Source organism: Microtus pennsylvanicus, chromosome 3 (genome assembly GCF_037038515.1).
Source record: "Microtus pennsylvanicus isolate mMicPen1 chromosome 3, mMicPen1.hap1, whole genome shotgun sequence".
NCBI lineage: Eukaryota > Metazoa > Chordata > Mammalia > Rodentia > Cricetidae > Microtus > Microtus pennsylvanicus.
In genome coordinates this window covers 25,054,534-25,069,032 of record NC_134581.1, presented here as the reverse complement: position 1 = coordinate 25,069,032, position 14,499 = coordinate 25,054,534, and the positions used below count along the sequence as shown (strand labels likewise).

Below are 14,499 nucleotides of genomic sequence, written 5' to 3'. Positions count from 1 at the left end.
TCTGATCTTGTATCACTATCTCAGGCTGCATAGTTTGGCTGTGGGCATACCTCCTGACTGTCCAGCTGGGCTGTCAACACTTTGGTACTCTGGAAGTGGTTTTTGTTTTCCCTGCATTGACGTGATTAGAGAAGTTCATCACCAGGTACTCCAATATACACTTCACTTATCCCCGTGCTGTGCAGAAATCGAGTAGGATAACAAATTTTTCAGACTTTAAAAGGCAGAAACAAATTACAGTATTTTTAATTGTTCTCAAGACGCTGCAGAATGGCCGATGACTATTTCTTGATAAGTCTGGAGTGCTAATTCTATATATGCTCCTCTTTGTGCTTCTGTTTGTGCGAAGACCTATTGAAATTAAAAAAAAAAAAAAAGTTCTAGAGCAACAGGATACCATACCAAGTGTATATCAGTTTTAAGACATCATGAATATTTCTGCAGTAGGAAAACCATTCCCAGTAAGGTTTTTGTGTCACAATAATCTCCCTGAATAGAAGCAGTAAGTTTATATAGACAGAAGTACTGTGTCCAATAACTGCAGCAATACTAGTTCTAAACCCCAGAACAGCTTTCATCTGTATTAAAAGATTAAGACCCTGCCATTGTACCTCCTGCTAAATCAAAATGAAAGCCATTACATTCAACAGAATCCTAGACAGCAGAGATGACAAGCTTACTTTTCATTACAAAAATGTCCTTTTTCCTTTTTTTTTTTTAAAAAAAGTTTTCTCCAAAACAATACTGCTTTCTGCTGGGCAGTAGTGTTGCACTCCTTTAATCCCAGCACTCAGGAGGCAGAGGCAGGTGAATCTCTGTGAGTTCAAGGAGGCCTGGGCTACAAGAGCTAGTTCCAGGACAGGCCCCAAACCTACAGAGAACCTTGTCTTGAAAACCCCTTCCCCCCCAAAAAATACTGCTTTCCCTGGTTTAGCACAGAAAGTCAGGGTGAGTACCAGTTTTTATGCTATTCTTACAGGCATCACACGTCACCTCTGTCCTTAAGAAGCCTAACTGCTTTTGTAATAAGCAAAACCCAAATGGCAAATTTCAGTGACCTTCCCTTCCCAAATGAACATACCCTTTCAATGTAGCAATGAGGATAAATCTGGGGAGTCCATGGTTTGAGAGGTGTACAATTGGAAAGTGATCATACAACCAAGGCTTCCTGACACCTGCCCTTTCCAGCCCTGATAAGGATGTGCCTACACTAAGGGGAGGCTGCTTGGTGCCTGTGGGGACTTGACTACCTTCAGTGCAGCACGGACTCCAATGCTCCAAAGAACACGCTGTTCCCACTACCTGAACCTCTCAACTGGAGCTGCCAGCAGGCCTACCATGCCATCTAGAGTGCTGCACGATTCCCCAAATGCCCCCATCCAGGTAGAAGAAATACGGGGCTTATAGTCATACTAATGTTTTCAAGACCCAAAATGTTCCATAGTCAGTCACAACTGTGTATTATTGAATATGACCCATTTCTGGATCTTTCCCGACTTGATCATTACCACAAAACTGACAAAAAGGACTCTACCTTAATTAAATCCACTCCCTTAGCAGCCTGCTCTTTGGCCTCTTGAGCCGACTGGCCATCTGGATGGAGCATGTGATACAGCTGGACCAGGCTGGTGGCATCATCAACCCTGAGAATGAAAGAACATTACCAAAGGGTTCTCAGCAGCCTCACAGTCTTGCAGTGTTTGTCAACTCCAAACTAAATTACATTTCAGACTTCACTCTGCTAAAGGAAAGGGTAGTTCTGTAATTCCAAAAGTATTTGAAGGAGCCAGAGGGATGGCTCAGCGAGTAAGGTACTTGTTGCACAAAACCAAGTCCACAAAGCTATCCTCTGGCCTAGGAGGCAGGTAAGGCAAGAGGCAATACAGGAAGTGCCCACTCTATGAAAATATGGCTGTGTCCTTTGGGAGATGGAATATCCTTTCCCACGGAAACAACATTCATTCCTAGTGGTAGAGGATTTCCAGGCCAGTCCACTTAGGCAACATAAAACAGGTTGCTCCTACTCGGGCTACAAATTCTGCTTTATACATTGGAGGTTATAGCTAGACAGTGTATCAACATGAAGATTCTCTTAGCTGTCCACAAAACTAACAGTCACAATCTTCCCATAGTGCACACTTTCTGTCCACATGCACCTCAAAGCCGAAGGTTGGGAAGACATAAAATTATCTCCAAGTGTTCACACTTTGACACTGCTGTGTGAATGTAGCCCCTGGCTTCCAGGTGGTGAGGTAGGGCTGAGGCCATCATAATTCACTGCTATGCCAAAGCTATCCCCCTTTGACCAGTCCCACTATCTAAATACCTGAGCTGAGAGACAGTAGGAGCACAGAATGCCTGAAACCACAATGGCCTAGAGATGCTCTGGGCTCCTCTCAGTTACTGAAAAGACCGTCTCAGGGAAACAGCTCTGCTCATACTGAACAAGCTTTTCTGGGGCAAAAAAGTTGAAATAGCCATTTCCTATTTATCAAGCTTACTATAATCAGTTCAATAAAGGTAGCAACAAAATGTCTCTCCCCTATAAGTAGAAAACATTTACAACTTGGGCATGCTGGCTCTACGGGTTCTTTACACATGTCAAAATTAATGCATGTCAAGTTAATGCTCAAGTTAATGCCTGCCTGTGTCTGTCTCAATAATTTAAATGTAGCTTTCCGAACACTCTACACTTAAACTTTCAAACATAACTTAAAAGAGGGTGCAGAATCCTAAGTACTGGATTGGTCACTTGGTCTCTGTCCAGTGAAGAGTGCACCCTCTACTGTCCAGCCTGGGCTCTGCAGTCAGTTCACTGTCCAGAATCGTTAGGTAAAAAGCTGCCTGCAGGCATGGAAAACTGCAGCTGTAACTCTTACACGATAAGGAGTAATAGAATACACATACTACTACATACTTTAGCTTCAATATCTTAAACTATGCTATCATTATACTAAGCTCAGGATGTCTGCATTTGAGAAGATTGAGGAGAGAGTTCATAGGCCATGTAAATCAGAAAGTAATCCCCAACTAAGCCAGCTGGTAGGGAATGAGGGAGGTCTGCTGCCTTCTGAACTGAATCACACTGTATGTGCTGATGAAGCGAGCTAGCCAGGAAATAATTAGGAAAGTTGTCCTGATGAGAAACAACACGAGTGGAACCTTTGGTGTATGATGTTCAAACTGCAAGTAAGACACTTCTACAGTCTGAGGATGGATTGACTACTGACACTCTTATTCAATCTCAGAGTCCAGCAAGGGTTTTGTGGAAAGTTAGTTCTCTCACAGTAGCCATGCTGGCTTCTTTCCCTGTGGTTTTAGATTTTTTTCACTTCATGTGCAGAACTATTTTCTTTCCAGTTTTATCTCAAATAGCATACTACAAGAAGACCACCAAAATACAAAGATTAGTTCCCTACCACAGCAATAACCTTTTAAGTTTACCAGCGTAGTTATTTTTACACTATACAGTAGTCGATTAACTGTATACTATATTTGAAATATATTTTACAAGATGACAATAATCTTTTAAAAAATAACAAGAAACTTGGTCAACTAAAGGTACCAACCATCAACTTATTTTTGTTTTTAGACAGGGTCTGACTAAGTAGACCAGTCTGCTCTCAAGAGATCCTCCCACCTCTGTACCCATGAACACCACACCCAGGCAGACCTCAATGTGTAAATACACTACTTGAAAATAACCTTTCTGAAACCTTAGAAGCTTCTCAACAGCATGGGCTATTTAAAAAAAAATGCTATTTTTATAAGTTAATTATGCTTTCCTGGAAGCCCTTTGGGTAGGGTAGTTCTGCCAGAATATAAGCACCCAAGAGATCTTGCATCTACTTCTTTACAATTCCCATGTAATACCTTTGAGTGCCTGAAAAACCCACCAGTGCCCAGGAACACTGGCAAGGAAGGGTAAAAACTCAGTCTATATTAAGATCCAAAATCACATACTTTCTCTAACAATCTAGATGATTATATAACAAAAGCAACACCTAGAAAAGCGCATCTAAATGGAGATAAGTGCAAACTTCCATTTATCACTGAACAACAATGCACTGGAAAATACTGATTTACTGTTGGACAATAAACAATTGTTTTAATTATTCAGATCATACTCACAAGTCTCTCTGGATTTGATCGATGAGCAAACCATCAATCTTTTTTTTATTTACAAAATACCAAGCCATGCCACCAAAGTGCCTTGTGGAACGTAGAAGCTCATACTTTCCATGTCTGTCTATATCTTCATAGGTCTGATGATGAACCTATCCACAGGAAAGGCAGAGAGAAATCGAAAATGAGCAGTGTCACGTGGTTCAGACCAACTAGCAGGAATCCTGCCACCAGTCAGTGCAACCAGGTCTGCCTGCAAGCTGCATGCTGCCTTTCCAGCCTCGACTCAGTCAAGTGCTTGTCTACTGTGCAGGACCTGAGTAGGAAACCCAGAGACCACATAAAAACCCTATGTGGTGGGCACAGTTATATTCCCAGTGAGGGCAAGATGGGTCCCTGGAAGCTCATTGGCTAGCTAATCTAGCCAACCACGCAAAGTTCCAGATCCATGAGAGACCCTGTCTCAAAACAGAGAACACAAAGAACCCAAGGTTGTCCTCTGGCCTGAATACAGGAAGAGATTTGCCTACATGACAGCAAATCTGTCTTCCCTACTACAGAGTGTGGTAGCCTAGAGCAAACAACAGCAAACACTAAAACGCTTTGTCAGCTACTCTTGAGCAGCCAATCTTAAGTAAGCACAAATATGATATATTATGACCACTAATAGTGACTAAAATCTCTTGATCTCTGGGAAGAAAGCAGGATTTTTTTTAACTGCTCTTTCCCCATTTCACAACTCCTCTACCCTCCCAGCTCACCCATGCCATCCAGTTTTCCTTCCAGACAAATCTTCCTGAGGGCATTTCTGTCCAAAACGGTTGTGTGTGTGTGTGTTCTTGTAAGTATATAGGCCAACAAGGTCCCCAGGGTCCCCCAGTCTCTGCCTACTCCAACAGGAGTTAGAGAGTGACTGGATTTTACTAAGTGCTGGGACTCTGAAGCTCACACAGCAAGCACTTTACCTACTGAGCCTTCTTTCCAGCCCTGTTCGAAAGGTTTAGAACTTCTTGATGAAGACCATGTTCCTCACCTAGTGCTGAGTCACATGTGATACAGCCCATCTACTTTGAACCACCCCCCTGCAAATGTGCTATGCGTACGTACAAACTAGATGTTTGGCCACATCTCAAGCTTACTTGGTTATTTTCTACCTACAGCTCAGTCTGTCTACTCTGAAACAACTCTATTCACCAAACACCCCTCACTCACACCATTCCTTGACCTTCTAGAGCCCTTTTCAAGCCCCCTATGAAGCCTTTCCTGAGAGTACTCTTAACATCTAACATTTCAGGCTGGAAGGGGCAGTAATCTGCATACTGTCTCATCCCAGCACATCACTGACAGAGTGCAGGCCTAGTTTCCGGCATCAGCTCTGCTGCCCACAAAACCAGGTTCTCATGAACACATCCTCACTAAGCTGTACTGTACACACAGTACCGTATACACTGCACTTTGACAAATTTTAGTGGGTAACTGTTCCTGTAAGATGAATAGAAAAGAAAAAAGGCTTTTGTCATCATCTGGGTCCTAAACCTACCATAACAGCAGCGCAACTCAGAGCAAGCTGTTTCATTCTCTAAGCCCAACTTCCTTATTCTTAAAGATGGCCGAAAGCATAAAACATGTACTCAGTAAGTTTCCAGGTAATTCCCTTTCCTATCATCTTCATCAAAGCCAGTAGCCGATTTCAAATGTTACTTCGCATAACCATATTTAAACCCCACTCTGGAAACTATTAAATACACTTACCTTGATATACTCAGTGGAATCTGGCTCAAACTGGGCAACACAGAGATTGAGGACATCAGCATGGCGGTCTTGGCTGTACATGGTCTAAAACCACAAAGCAAAATGGCAATCAGAAGAGAACATAAAAGTTTATCATCTGTCCTGACACCTTGTCAGGCCTATCCAACATAGAGACCACCTATATGCCAATCAAGAGCATATAGGGAGCTGGATATGGTTTTAATCCAGTATTTGGGAGGTGGAGGCAGAAGGATCTTTGTGAATTTGAGGCCAGCCTGGTCCATACAGTGAGTTCCAGAACAGTCAAAGCTATATAGTGAGACCATGACTCAAAAAAACCAAAATAAATACATTTTAAAAAGCATACAAAAATGGCACAAGCTTTGTAAATGCCACACTTGGATTCAAACCCCAACTAAATTAACTGTACGAGAGCCCCCATCAAGTTACTATTACATTAGTACCCGTGTTTACCATAATGAAATGCCAGCAGCCCCAGGGCCCACAGCTTCAACAAACAAATGACCATCATGGAAATGGAATTCACCATACCTTAAGGTTTTCATCTTTGAAAATTACTGGTGGCAAAACTCTACGACCTTCTTTCGGGAAATAAATTTGTATCACCCGGTCCCGTTCTTCCCACGAAGCTTTGCGTAGTGTGCCACTTGGTTCTCGAACAACAATAAAACGTTCCTGAAACAGAAAGTAGTCAGATACAAGTTATGAAGACTTCCGCTCAGCTCTTGTGATAGCTAATACTACCAACTTGGCAGGAATTAAAATCACCTTGGAGACAAGCGGTAGGGGTGTGTGTGAGGCATTGTGTAGATTAGGCTGAGATAGGAAGCCCCATCCTAACGTGGGCAGCATCATTCTCTGAGCTGGGCCCTGGACTGCACAGCACTCAGCCCTCTGCCTCCTGACTGTGGATGCAATGTGACCAGAAGTTGGCCCGCAGATGAAGACAAAGTTAAACCCTGTCTTCTAACCATAAACACGCATGACCAGAACAAGAAATGTGGGATCACTTTCCTAACCTCAGCGTTTGGCAGCACTAGAATGTATGTATTCTGTGGCCCAACTACAAATCACTCTCTATAAAAAGCTGCTGTATTTAGACAATAGATCTCTCTTTTAAATTGGCAATTGGGAACAAAGTGGAAACAATGATATCTGAAAAGTATTGGCAAAACTTCCTGTGGTTTTACTAAAAAGTGGAAAATCCAATGAGAAGTTAGTGATTTTCATATTGTTGAAAAATAGCAGTAGTGGCACAAAGCTTCAATCCCAGCACTCGGGAGGCAGAGGCAGGGGGAATCTCTGAGCTAACGGGCCAATCAGTTTATAATTAATATAGACCTCAGTGTGATTTCTTTGGGACTTAACAACTGCGGGAACATGGCAGAACAAGGACTGGGCAGGACAGAAACCCCTCAACAACACAGAGTCTTTATAAATGCCAACACTTTAAAAGTTCAGTCTCGAGCTGGAAAGGGGGTTCTGTGGTTAAGAGTCTTAGCTACTCTTCCAGAGGACCCGGGTTTGATTCCAAGCATTACTTAGCAGCTCACAACTGTCAATCAACTCCAGTTCTATTGGATCTGATGCCCTCTTCTGGGCCCTGTAATACACTGCACACATGTAGTGCACAGACATCTATGCAAGCATAAAACATAAAAGATCAGTCTCTAAAAATCCAAAGTGAAACTTCAAAATCTCTTTTAAAAATTCAAGCCCCTTAACTGTGGACTCCTGTAAAAATAAATATTTTTTACTTCGAGAGGAAAGAACCAGTGCACAATCACAATCTAAACACAGAAAAACCAAACTCCACTGCATAAATAACTCAGTATCTGATGCCCAGGATCCACTCAGTGATCCGGGCTCCCCCAAGGGCCTGGGTCGCTTCTCTGGTTCTCTCTGTACCCCACATGGACGGTCTCTTACGAGCAGGACAGCTCCACTCCAGTCATCTCCAAAATGCTGGGTCCCTTGCCACATTGGGACTGCACTGTGTGCTGAAGAAAACACTTCCCTGGAGAGTTCACCTCAGGGATGCTGCTCGCTCCCTAACCACTGCTCATTTCTCAGCCCCAGCTGACCAGCATCAATTGCCCCAGTAAAGCAAAGTGGTGCTGTTCTCTTGTTAATCATGACTGATTCTTCAGCCCCAGCTGACCAGAAACACAGATTCTTAACTCCAAATATGCAACAGCCTCCATAGTCTTTACGTGACTCTCAAACCTCAGGCCAGGCCACAACTGTCTGCAGAGCTATCAACAGTCTTATCTTCCAAGCTCCCACAGAACAGCCCACTGAACTCTCAACACTCACTGGCTAACCCAAAGTTCCAAAGACCTTCGACGATCCTCCCCAAAACAACATGGTCAGGTCTGTCATAGCAATACCCCACAATCCTGATAACAATTTCTGTCTTAGTTAGGATTTCAAATGCTATGGTAAACACCATGACCAGAAGCAAGTTGAGAAGAAAGGGGTTTATGTAGCTCACACCTTCTCATCACAGTTCATCATCACGGGAAGCCAAGGTAAGAATTCCAAAGGGCGGGAACCTGGAGGCAGGAGCTGCCACAGAGTCATGGAGGGGTGCTGCTTACCAGCTTGCTCAGCCTGCTTTCTTATAGAATCCAAGACTACCAGCCCAGGGATGGAACCACCCACACTGGGCTGGACCCTCCCCCATCAATCACTTATTAAGAAAATGCCCTACAGGCTTGCCTACAGGCAGCTCTTATGAAACCATTTTCTCAGCTAGGCTCCCTCCTTCATGAGAACTGGCTGGCACAGTGTCTACTGTAGTTACGGTGGCTCGGGAAGAAAGAGATGCCACTTTCTTCAGTGTTGGACATGGAAAAAGTTGCCCTGGTTTCAGTAAATACCCTCTCACTCAAGCTCAAGGAAGGAACCCCGATGAACTCGGCAGATCACAAACACAACCCAGAGAAAAGTACAGCGACTCCTTGAGGTGAAGAAGGATTTAAACAGGAATGGGCATAAGAGAGAAGTCTAGAGACTGAAAATGACCAAAAACACATTATCCACATGTATGATGCTGTTAAGGAATATTCTTAAAATTAAAGAAGAAGGGTGCCATGACCCCCCCCCCCCACACACACACATGAGAAAACACCAAACAATCCTCTCCTTAGGTCTCAGCAGGAAATCAGTACAGCCTAGGGGAAAAGAACGTCTTGCTCACTGTCTTCGGTTTCAGCCACTGCTGTCTGCCTGGCCACACTCGCCTTGTTGTGTCTTAGCACACGTGTCTCAGGTCTCTATTGCTGTGATAAGACACCGTGACCAAAACAATCTGGGAAAGAAAGGTTTGATTTCATCTTACAACTTTCAGCTCACATACATCACTGAAGGAAGTAAGGGAAGAACCTGGAAGGAGGAACTGAAACTGAGGCCATCAAGGAGCACTTTTTATTGTATTGCTCCTCATGGCTTGCTCAGCCTGCTTTCTTATAGCACCCAGGACCACTGGCCCAGGGGTGCCACCACCAACAATGAGCTATGTCCCCTACATCAATCGAGAAAAGGATGGTATGTGAGGTTGCTTTTCTTGGTTAATAAATAAAGAACTGCTTTGAGCCTAGGCAGGGAAAACTAAACAAAATGCTGGGAGGAAGAAGACAAAATCAGGGAGAAGCCATGGAGCCGCCCGAGAAAGACGCTGGAACTTTTACCTGGTTGGTCACAACCTTGTGATGATATGCAGATTAATAGAAATGGGTAAAGTTAATATGTAAGAGCTAGCCAATAAGAAGCTATAGTTAATGGGCCAAGTAGTGATTTAATTAATATAGTTTTTGTGTGATAATTTCGGGGCTAAGTGGCCAAGAACAAACAAGCAGCCCCTCCTCCAACAAAAGACACCACAGATTTGCCCACAGGTCAATCTGATGGGACATTTTCTCAATTTAGACTCCCTCTTCCCAGATGACTCTAGCTTGGGTCCAGCTGACATAAACTAGCCAGCACAGGGCTGTGGTATCAGTCTGCAATACACCAAGTCCGCAGTATGTAAAGAAATGGTAACACCATGATGTGGAATTGCCAGCATTTCCTGCCTCTTCAGAGGCCCTCTGCTTCTGAACTTCAGAGAGAGGGATGCCACATCATCTGAGCCTCAGACCCATCTCCTCATGGCATTTCAAAGATTATTCTGCAGTCTAGCATATACTCACCCGATGTGGTATGTTATATGATATATCAGTAAACACGTATTTGTTTGTTTCTGTTCCTTCCAAAATCTTATCCTCAGCTAAGACATCATTTATTGGCGTTCGTTCTTCCAGAACTGGTGGCATCTTTAACCGTACTTTAGCTGCTTCAACTGCCACTCTAGTAGCCTAAGGAAACAAAACATCTCTGAAGGAAAGGTACAGTGTCCAAAGGGATCACCCGATAAAAACAGGCACTCATCAAAGATGCTGATGACTACACAGAAAAGAAGCTGCAGCCATGAACCCGTGAGGGAAAACTCAGACTTGGACTGGTGGGGCCTGGCCTTTCCTCTGGTGTGACAAGACACAACACCAGCTACCACCAGCTACCACTCACCCACCACCTAAGCAGCAAGGACTGCCGTGAGACAGAGCCAGGCTGCAAGAGATGCTTAGAACACAGCAAGCCTGTATTTCTTCAGTATTCACTATGTGCCAGACATCATTCAAATACTTCAAACGGGTGCTGGTGAGATGGCTTGCAGGACCTGGATTCAGTCCCCAACACCTACATGGTACGATGGCTCACAGCCGTTTATAATTCCAGTCCCAAGGATCCAGTGCCCTCTTTCTGACTTCCATGGGTACCAGGCATGCACGTGGTATACCTACATACATACAGGCACAACACCCATACACATAAAACAAAGAAAATCAAACTACTGACTTCACTCAATAACTCACACCTACAGGAGCCTGGTGCCATTATAAACATCTCTGTTTGACAGAAAACAAGAGTTTCACAGAAGAGTAAGCACTAGGAGCTGCAGCGCTGCTGTCTGAACTGAGCTCCGAAGCCTCCATTCTCAGCCAGGGACTACACTGCGTTATGCCACATTATTTCCACTGATGACCTTTGCAGGGAGAAAAGCAAAGTGTCACTCTTCTTCCAACACGCTCCTGGGTAGTGATGTCACTGTTGAGTCGGGAGGAAGCATCGCTGTCTCTTATATTCCTACAGCGGTGTATTCCAGAAGACCCAGACTTTTAATGTCACCAAACCTTTAGCTCCACGGCAACTCATAGCAGAAGTTCCTCCAGGAAGGGAGCTGGAGTAGGCAAGATGAACGATGAGCAGGCTGGTTTGGGGCGGGGAGGAGTTCAGCCTGGACACCTGCTCAATTGTGGTCACACCCCTTCTCCTCTCTGCCTCCCTACTCACACTTCGTTCCTCTCACCCACGCCTACGGAGGACCAGCACTGAGCATCCGCAGGGAACTCTGAGTCTCATCACCCTGAATCACAGGTATTCTGTCAATACTCCGGGGTTGACATACCTCTTCCAGCTGGGCCTGGGTCATCAACTTATAGGTGGGTGGCTTCAATGGTTGTACAGCAGGCTTGAACGTCTTCTTCAAGTCCAGGCCTGTCATCTTGGTGAGGATACGCTGGACTTCCTCATCCATAAATGTAGGTTTCTTGACTTCTGAGCTACCAGAGTCTGTTAAAATAGATTTCAGTAATAAGAAGCTGACAATGACAGCAAGCCAAGACGTCTAAATGGGAAAGTTAACAGTAAAAACCATTTGTACAGAATACACCTTAGAATTACGTGATGCTAATAACTATGAGATTCTCTCATTTATTTAACGTGCACTTAAAATTTCCTGAACATCCACCACTACAAGCAAACACTCTGCCAAGAGGACGCTGGAAAATGAAGACAACAAGAACTGTTACCGTTCAGACTCCTACTTCTTCTTCTTTTTTTTTTTTTTTTTGGTATTTTGGAGACAGTGCAAACAGAACCAGGACCTGTCACACAGCACACAGTTACACTTCAGCCCTCACATCCGCTTCCTAGAAGCCAGACATAGCACGTCCATGAAATAGATCCTAACACTCCAATTTTATGGATGAGGGCGCCAGTGCTAAGCCAAAGATAACTAGCTATTAAGAATGGAGGAAGGACTAAGCAGGGTCACTGGTCCTGGAGCCTCAGTTACTTCCAATCTAAGCTCAGTTCTGACTCATGCAGTTTCCCTCATCCTTGGTCTCTCAACATCTTCTCTTTCCACCAGGAAAAGGGGCCTTCTGTTCCTAGGCTCCTCTTTGCCACTAGTCCTATAGCTGCTGGTATCTTGCGGGATCCTAATCAATTTCCTTTTCTCTCTATTCGGATTCTCACTGGGGGCTTTCCTAGCTTCCTATGGTTTGATTACATCCATTTCCTGGGGACTCTAAAGCCCCAATCTCTAGCCAAGAGCCTCGACATCCACTACCCAATGGACATCTCATCTCTACTTCGATACTGCCAAACCATAACCTCCCCCAGCCTTTTCTGCTCTCATGCCTGCTTTCCCTACTGTTCCCTATCACAGCACCATCCACTGGGTGACTCTGTCCAAAATCTTAAAATTATTCCTGATTTCTTCCATACCCACCACATCCAGCCAAGAAAGCAATTAAAATGGCAGGAGTGGTTATTACTAACATGTATGAGATATTTACTATGCAGTACTTACTGAGCTAAATATATACCACACTTGGCAGAATCAACGCTCACAGTAACCCTGTCAAGTAATATTGCAATGATCCTTTTTTACAAAATTGAACATGAATACAGCATTTTAGTTGACTGTCTCTTTTTAGCTCTATTTACCACTGTCATTACTATGGCCAAGGCCATTCTTTATTTTTTATGAAATACATAATATTTTTTTTGATTTATTATGTATACAATATTCTGCCTCCATATATGCCCACACTCCAGAAGAGGGCGCCAGATCTTATTACAGATGGTTGTGAGCCACCATGTGGTTGCTGGGAATTGAACTCAGGACCTCTGGAAGTCAGTGCTCTTAACCACTGAGCCATCTCTCCAGCCCGGCCAAGGCCATTCTTATCCCTCACCTTGGCTTCCCTGCCTCTTCTCTGACCTCACTACAAACCGTTCCTACACACAGATTACCTGCCAAAATGAAATCAAGATGACACTCATGTTTGAAACTCAAGTGACTGCTTGACTGTGTTCCCCACTAGGAAATTTATTCTGTTTTAGGGTTCCTATTACTGTGATAAACACCATGATCAGAAGCAAGTGGAGAAGAAAAAGGTTTATTTGGCTTATGCCTTATCAACACTGTTCATAATGGAAGGAAATCTGGACAGAAACTCCAGGGCAGGACCTATGCAGAGCCACAGAGGGGTACTGCTTACTGGCTTGCTCAGTCTGCTTTCTTATAGAACCCAGGTCCACCAGTTTAGGGATGGCACCACCCACATGGGCTGGGCCCTCCCCCATCAATCACTAAGAAAATGCCTTACAACTGGATCTTACTGAGGCAGTTTCTCAACCGAGGTTCCCTCCTTTCAGATTAACTCTAGCTGATGTTAAGATTCCATAAAACTAGCCAGCACATTCTCTGGAGACGAAAATCCTGTTGTATAATCCCGTAACAACAGGTGCTCAGCACCACACCCTCTCCAGACAATCTCGCCTGCACAACCTAGTTTTCGTTTTCACTCTAACGCTCCTCAGTTCTTATCTAGCTGTATATTGAACCCGGGATAACAAAGGCACCTCGAATTTAATATAAAACAAGCACAGTTCTGCCTTCTTTGCCATTTTTATTTTAATTTACCTACTCACCAATCCCAACTCAAAAAAAAAAAAAAAAACCCTGTTTCTACCATTAATATTTCCTAGCTTGGCACCACTCTCCATCCAGCTGCTTACCATCGAAACCTGCTCAGGTTCTCTCAATCCTAACTCCAAAATAGGTTCCCCCAAAATACCTGCGTTCACTTTCTTCTCTGGACTTCTGCTTGTTATGCGGTCCCTCCGTTCAGAATTATTTTCACCTTTTAGCATGGTTAGCCAGATGGCAGCTCTGGCTCTCTTTTCCCTGTAACTCATCCCTGTGCGTCCTACCTAGTTTGAAAGTCCCTAAGGTGCGCGCCCGATGCAGCCGGGATCACCATGTTGTCAATTGCCACTCGACTAGGAGAGCACCCACGTCCCAAAGTAAGTCGTGCTTTGCAAAGAGCGCATCGCAAGCATAATTGGCTAAGTGAATGAATGAACAGAGGAGGGCTCAGAAAAGCTCTGCAAGGACAGACGGAAGACGACTGAGTCTAAGAAGCCGGGGCGCAGTTTTCTCCTGCTTGAGCAAGCTCTAGGTCTCTCAGGCGCGCAGCGGAGCTCTAGCGGACACTCACCTGCCTCGGAGCTGAGCAGGCGGCATGGCTGCCCCACCTCGAAGGGCTGGGGCCGCGTCGCGAGCAGAGCATCGGGGTGGCGCTGGGTTGCGGCTCGAGTGCAGACTCGCTCTGCTCGCCGAGAGCCTAACTGGAACTTCCACAACCTCAACGGAGTTCTGAGAGCGGCCATGATTTCCCGCCGCCCCTTGCGCCGGAATCGACTAGA

The 14,499-nt window shown here is 44.5% G+C and overlaps 1 protein-coding gene across 1 annotated transcript; it reads right to left on the bottom strand.

Annotated features, from left to right (window-relative positions):
• Nucleotides 1-229: 229 nt before the first annotated feature.
• Nucleotides 230-14,499, bottom strand: Mrps22 (mitochondrial ribosomal protein S22). Its single transcript, XM_075964908.1, has 8 exons — nt 14,292-14,499; nt 11,408-11,571; nt 10,092-10,256; nt 6,430-6,573; nt 5,878-5,961; nt 4,132-4,277; nt 1,535-1,643; nt 230-351 (listed from the first exon to the last, which is right to left on the bottom strand). The coding sequence occupies exons 1-8, from the start codon at nt 14,461-14,463 to the stop codon at nt 256-258; spliced, it is 1,080 nt and encodes a 359-aa protein (XP_075821023.1). The 5' UTR covers nt 14,464-14,499; the 3' UTR covers nt 230-255.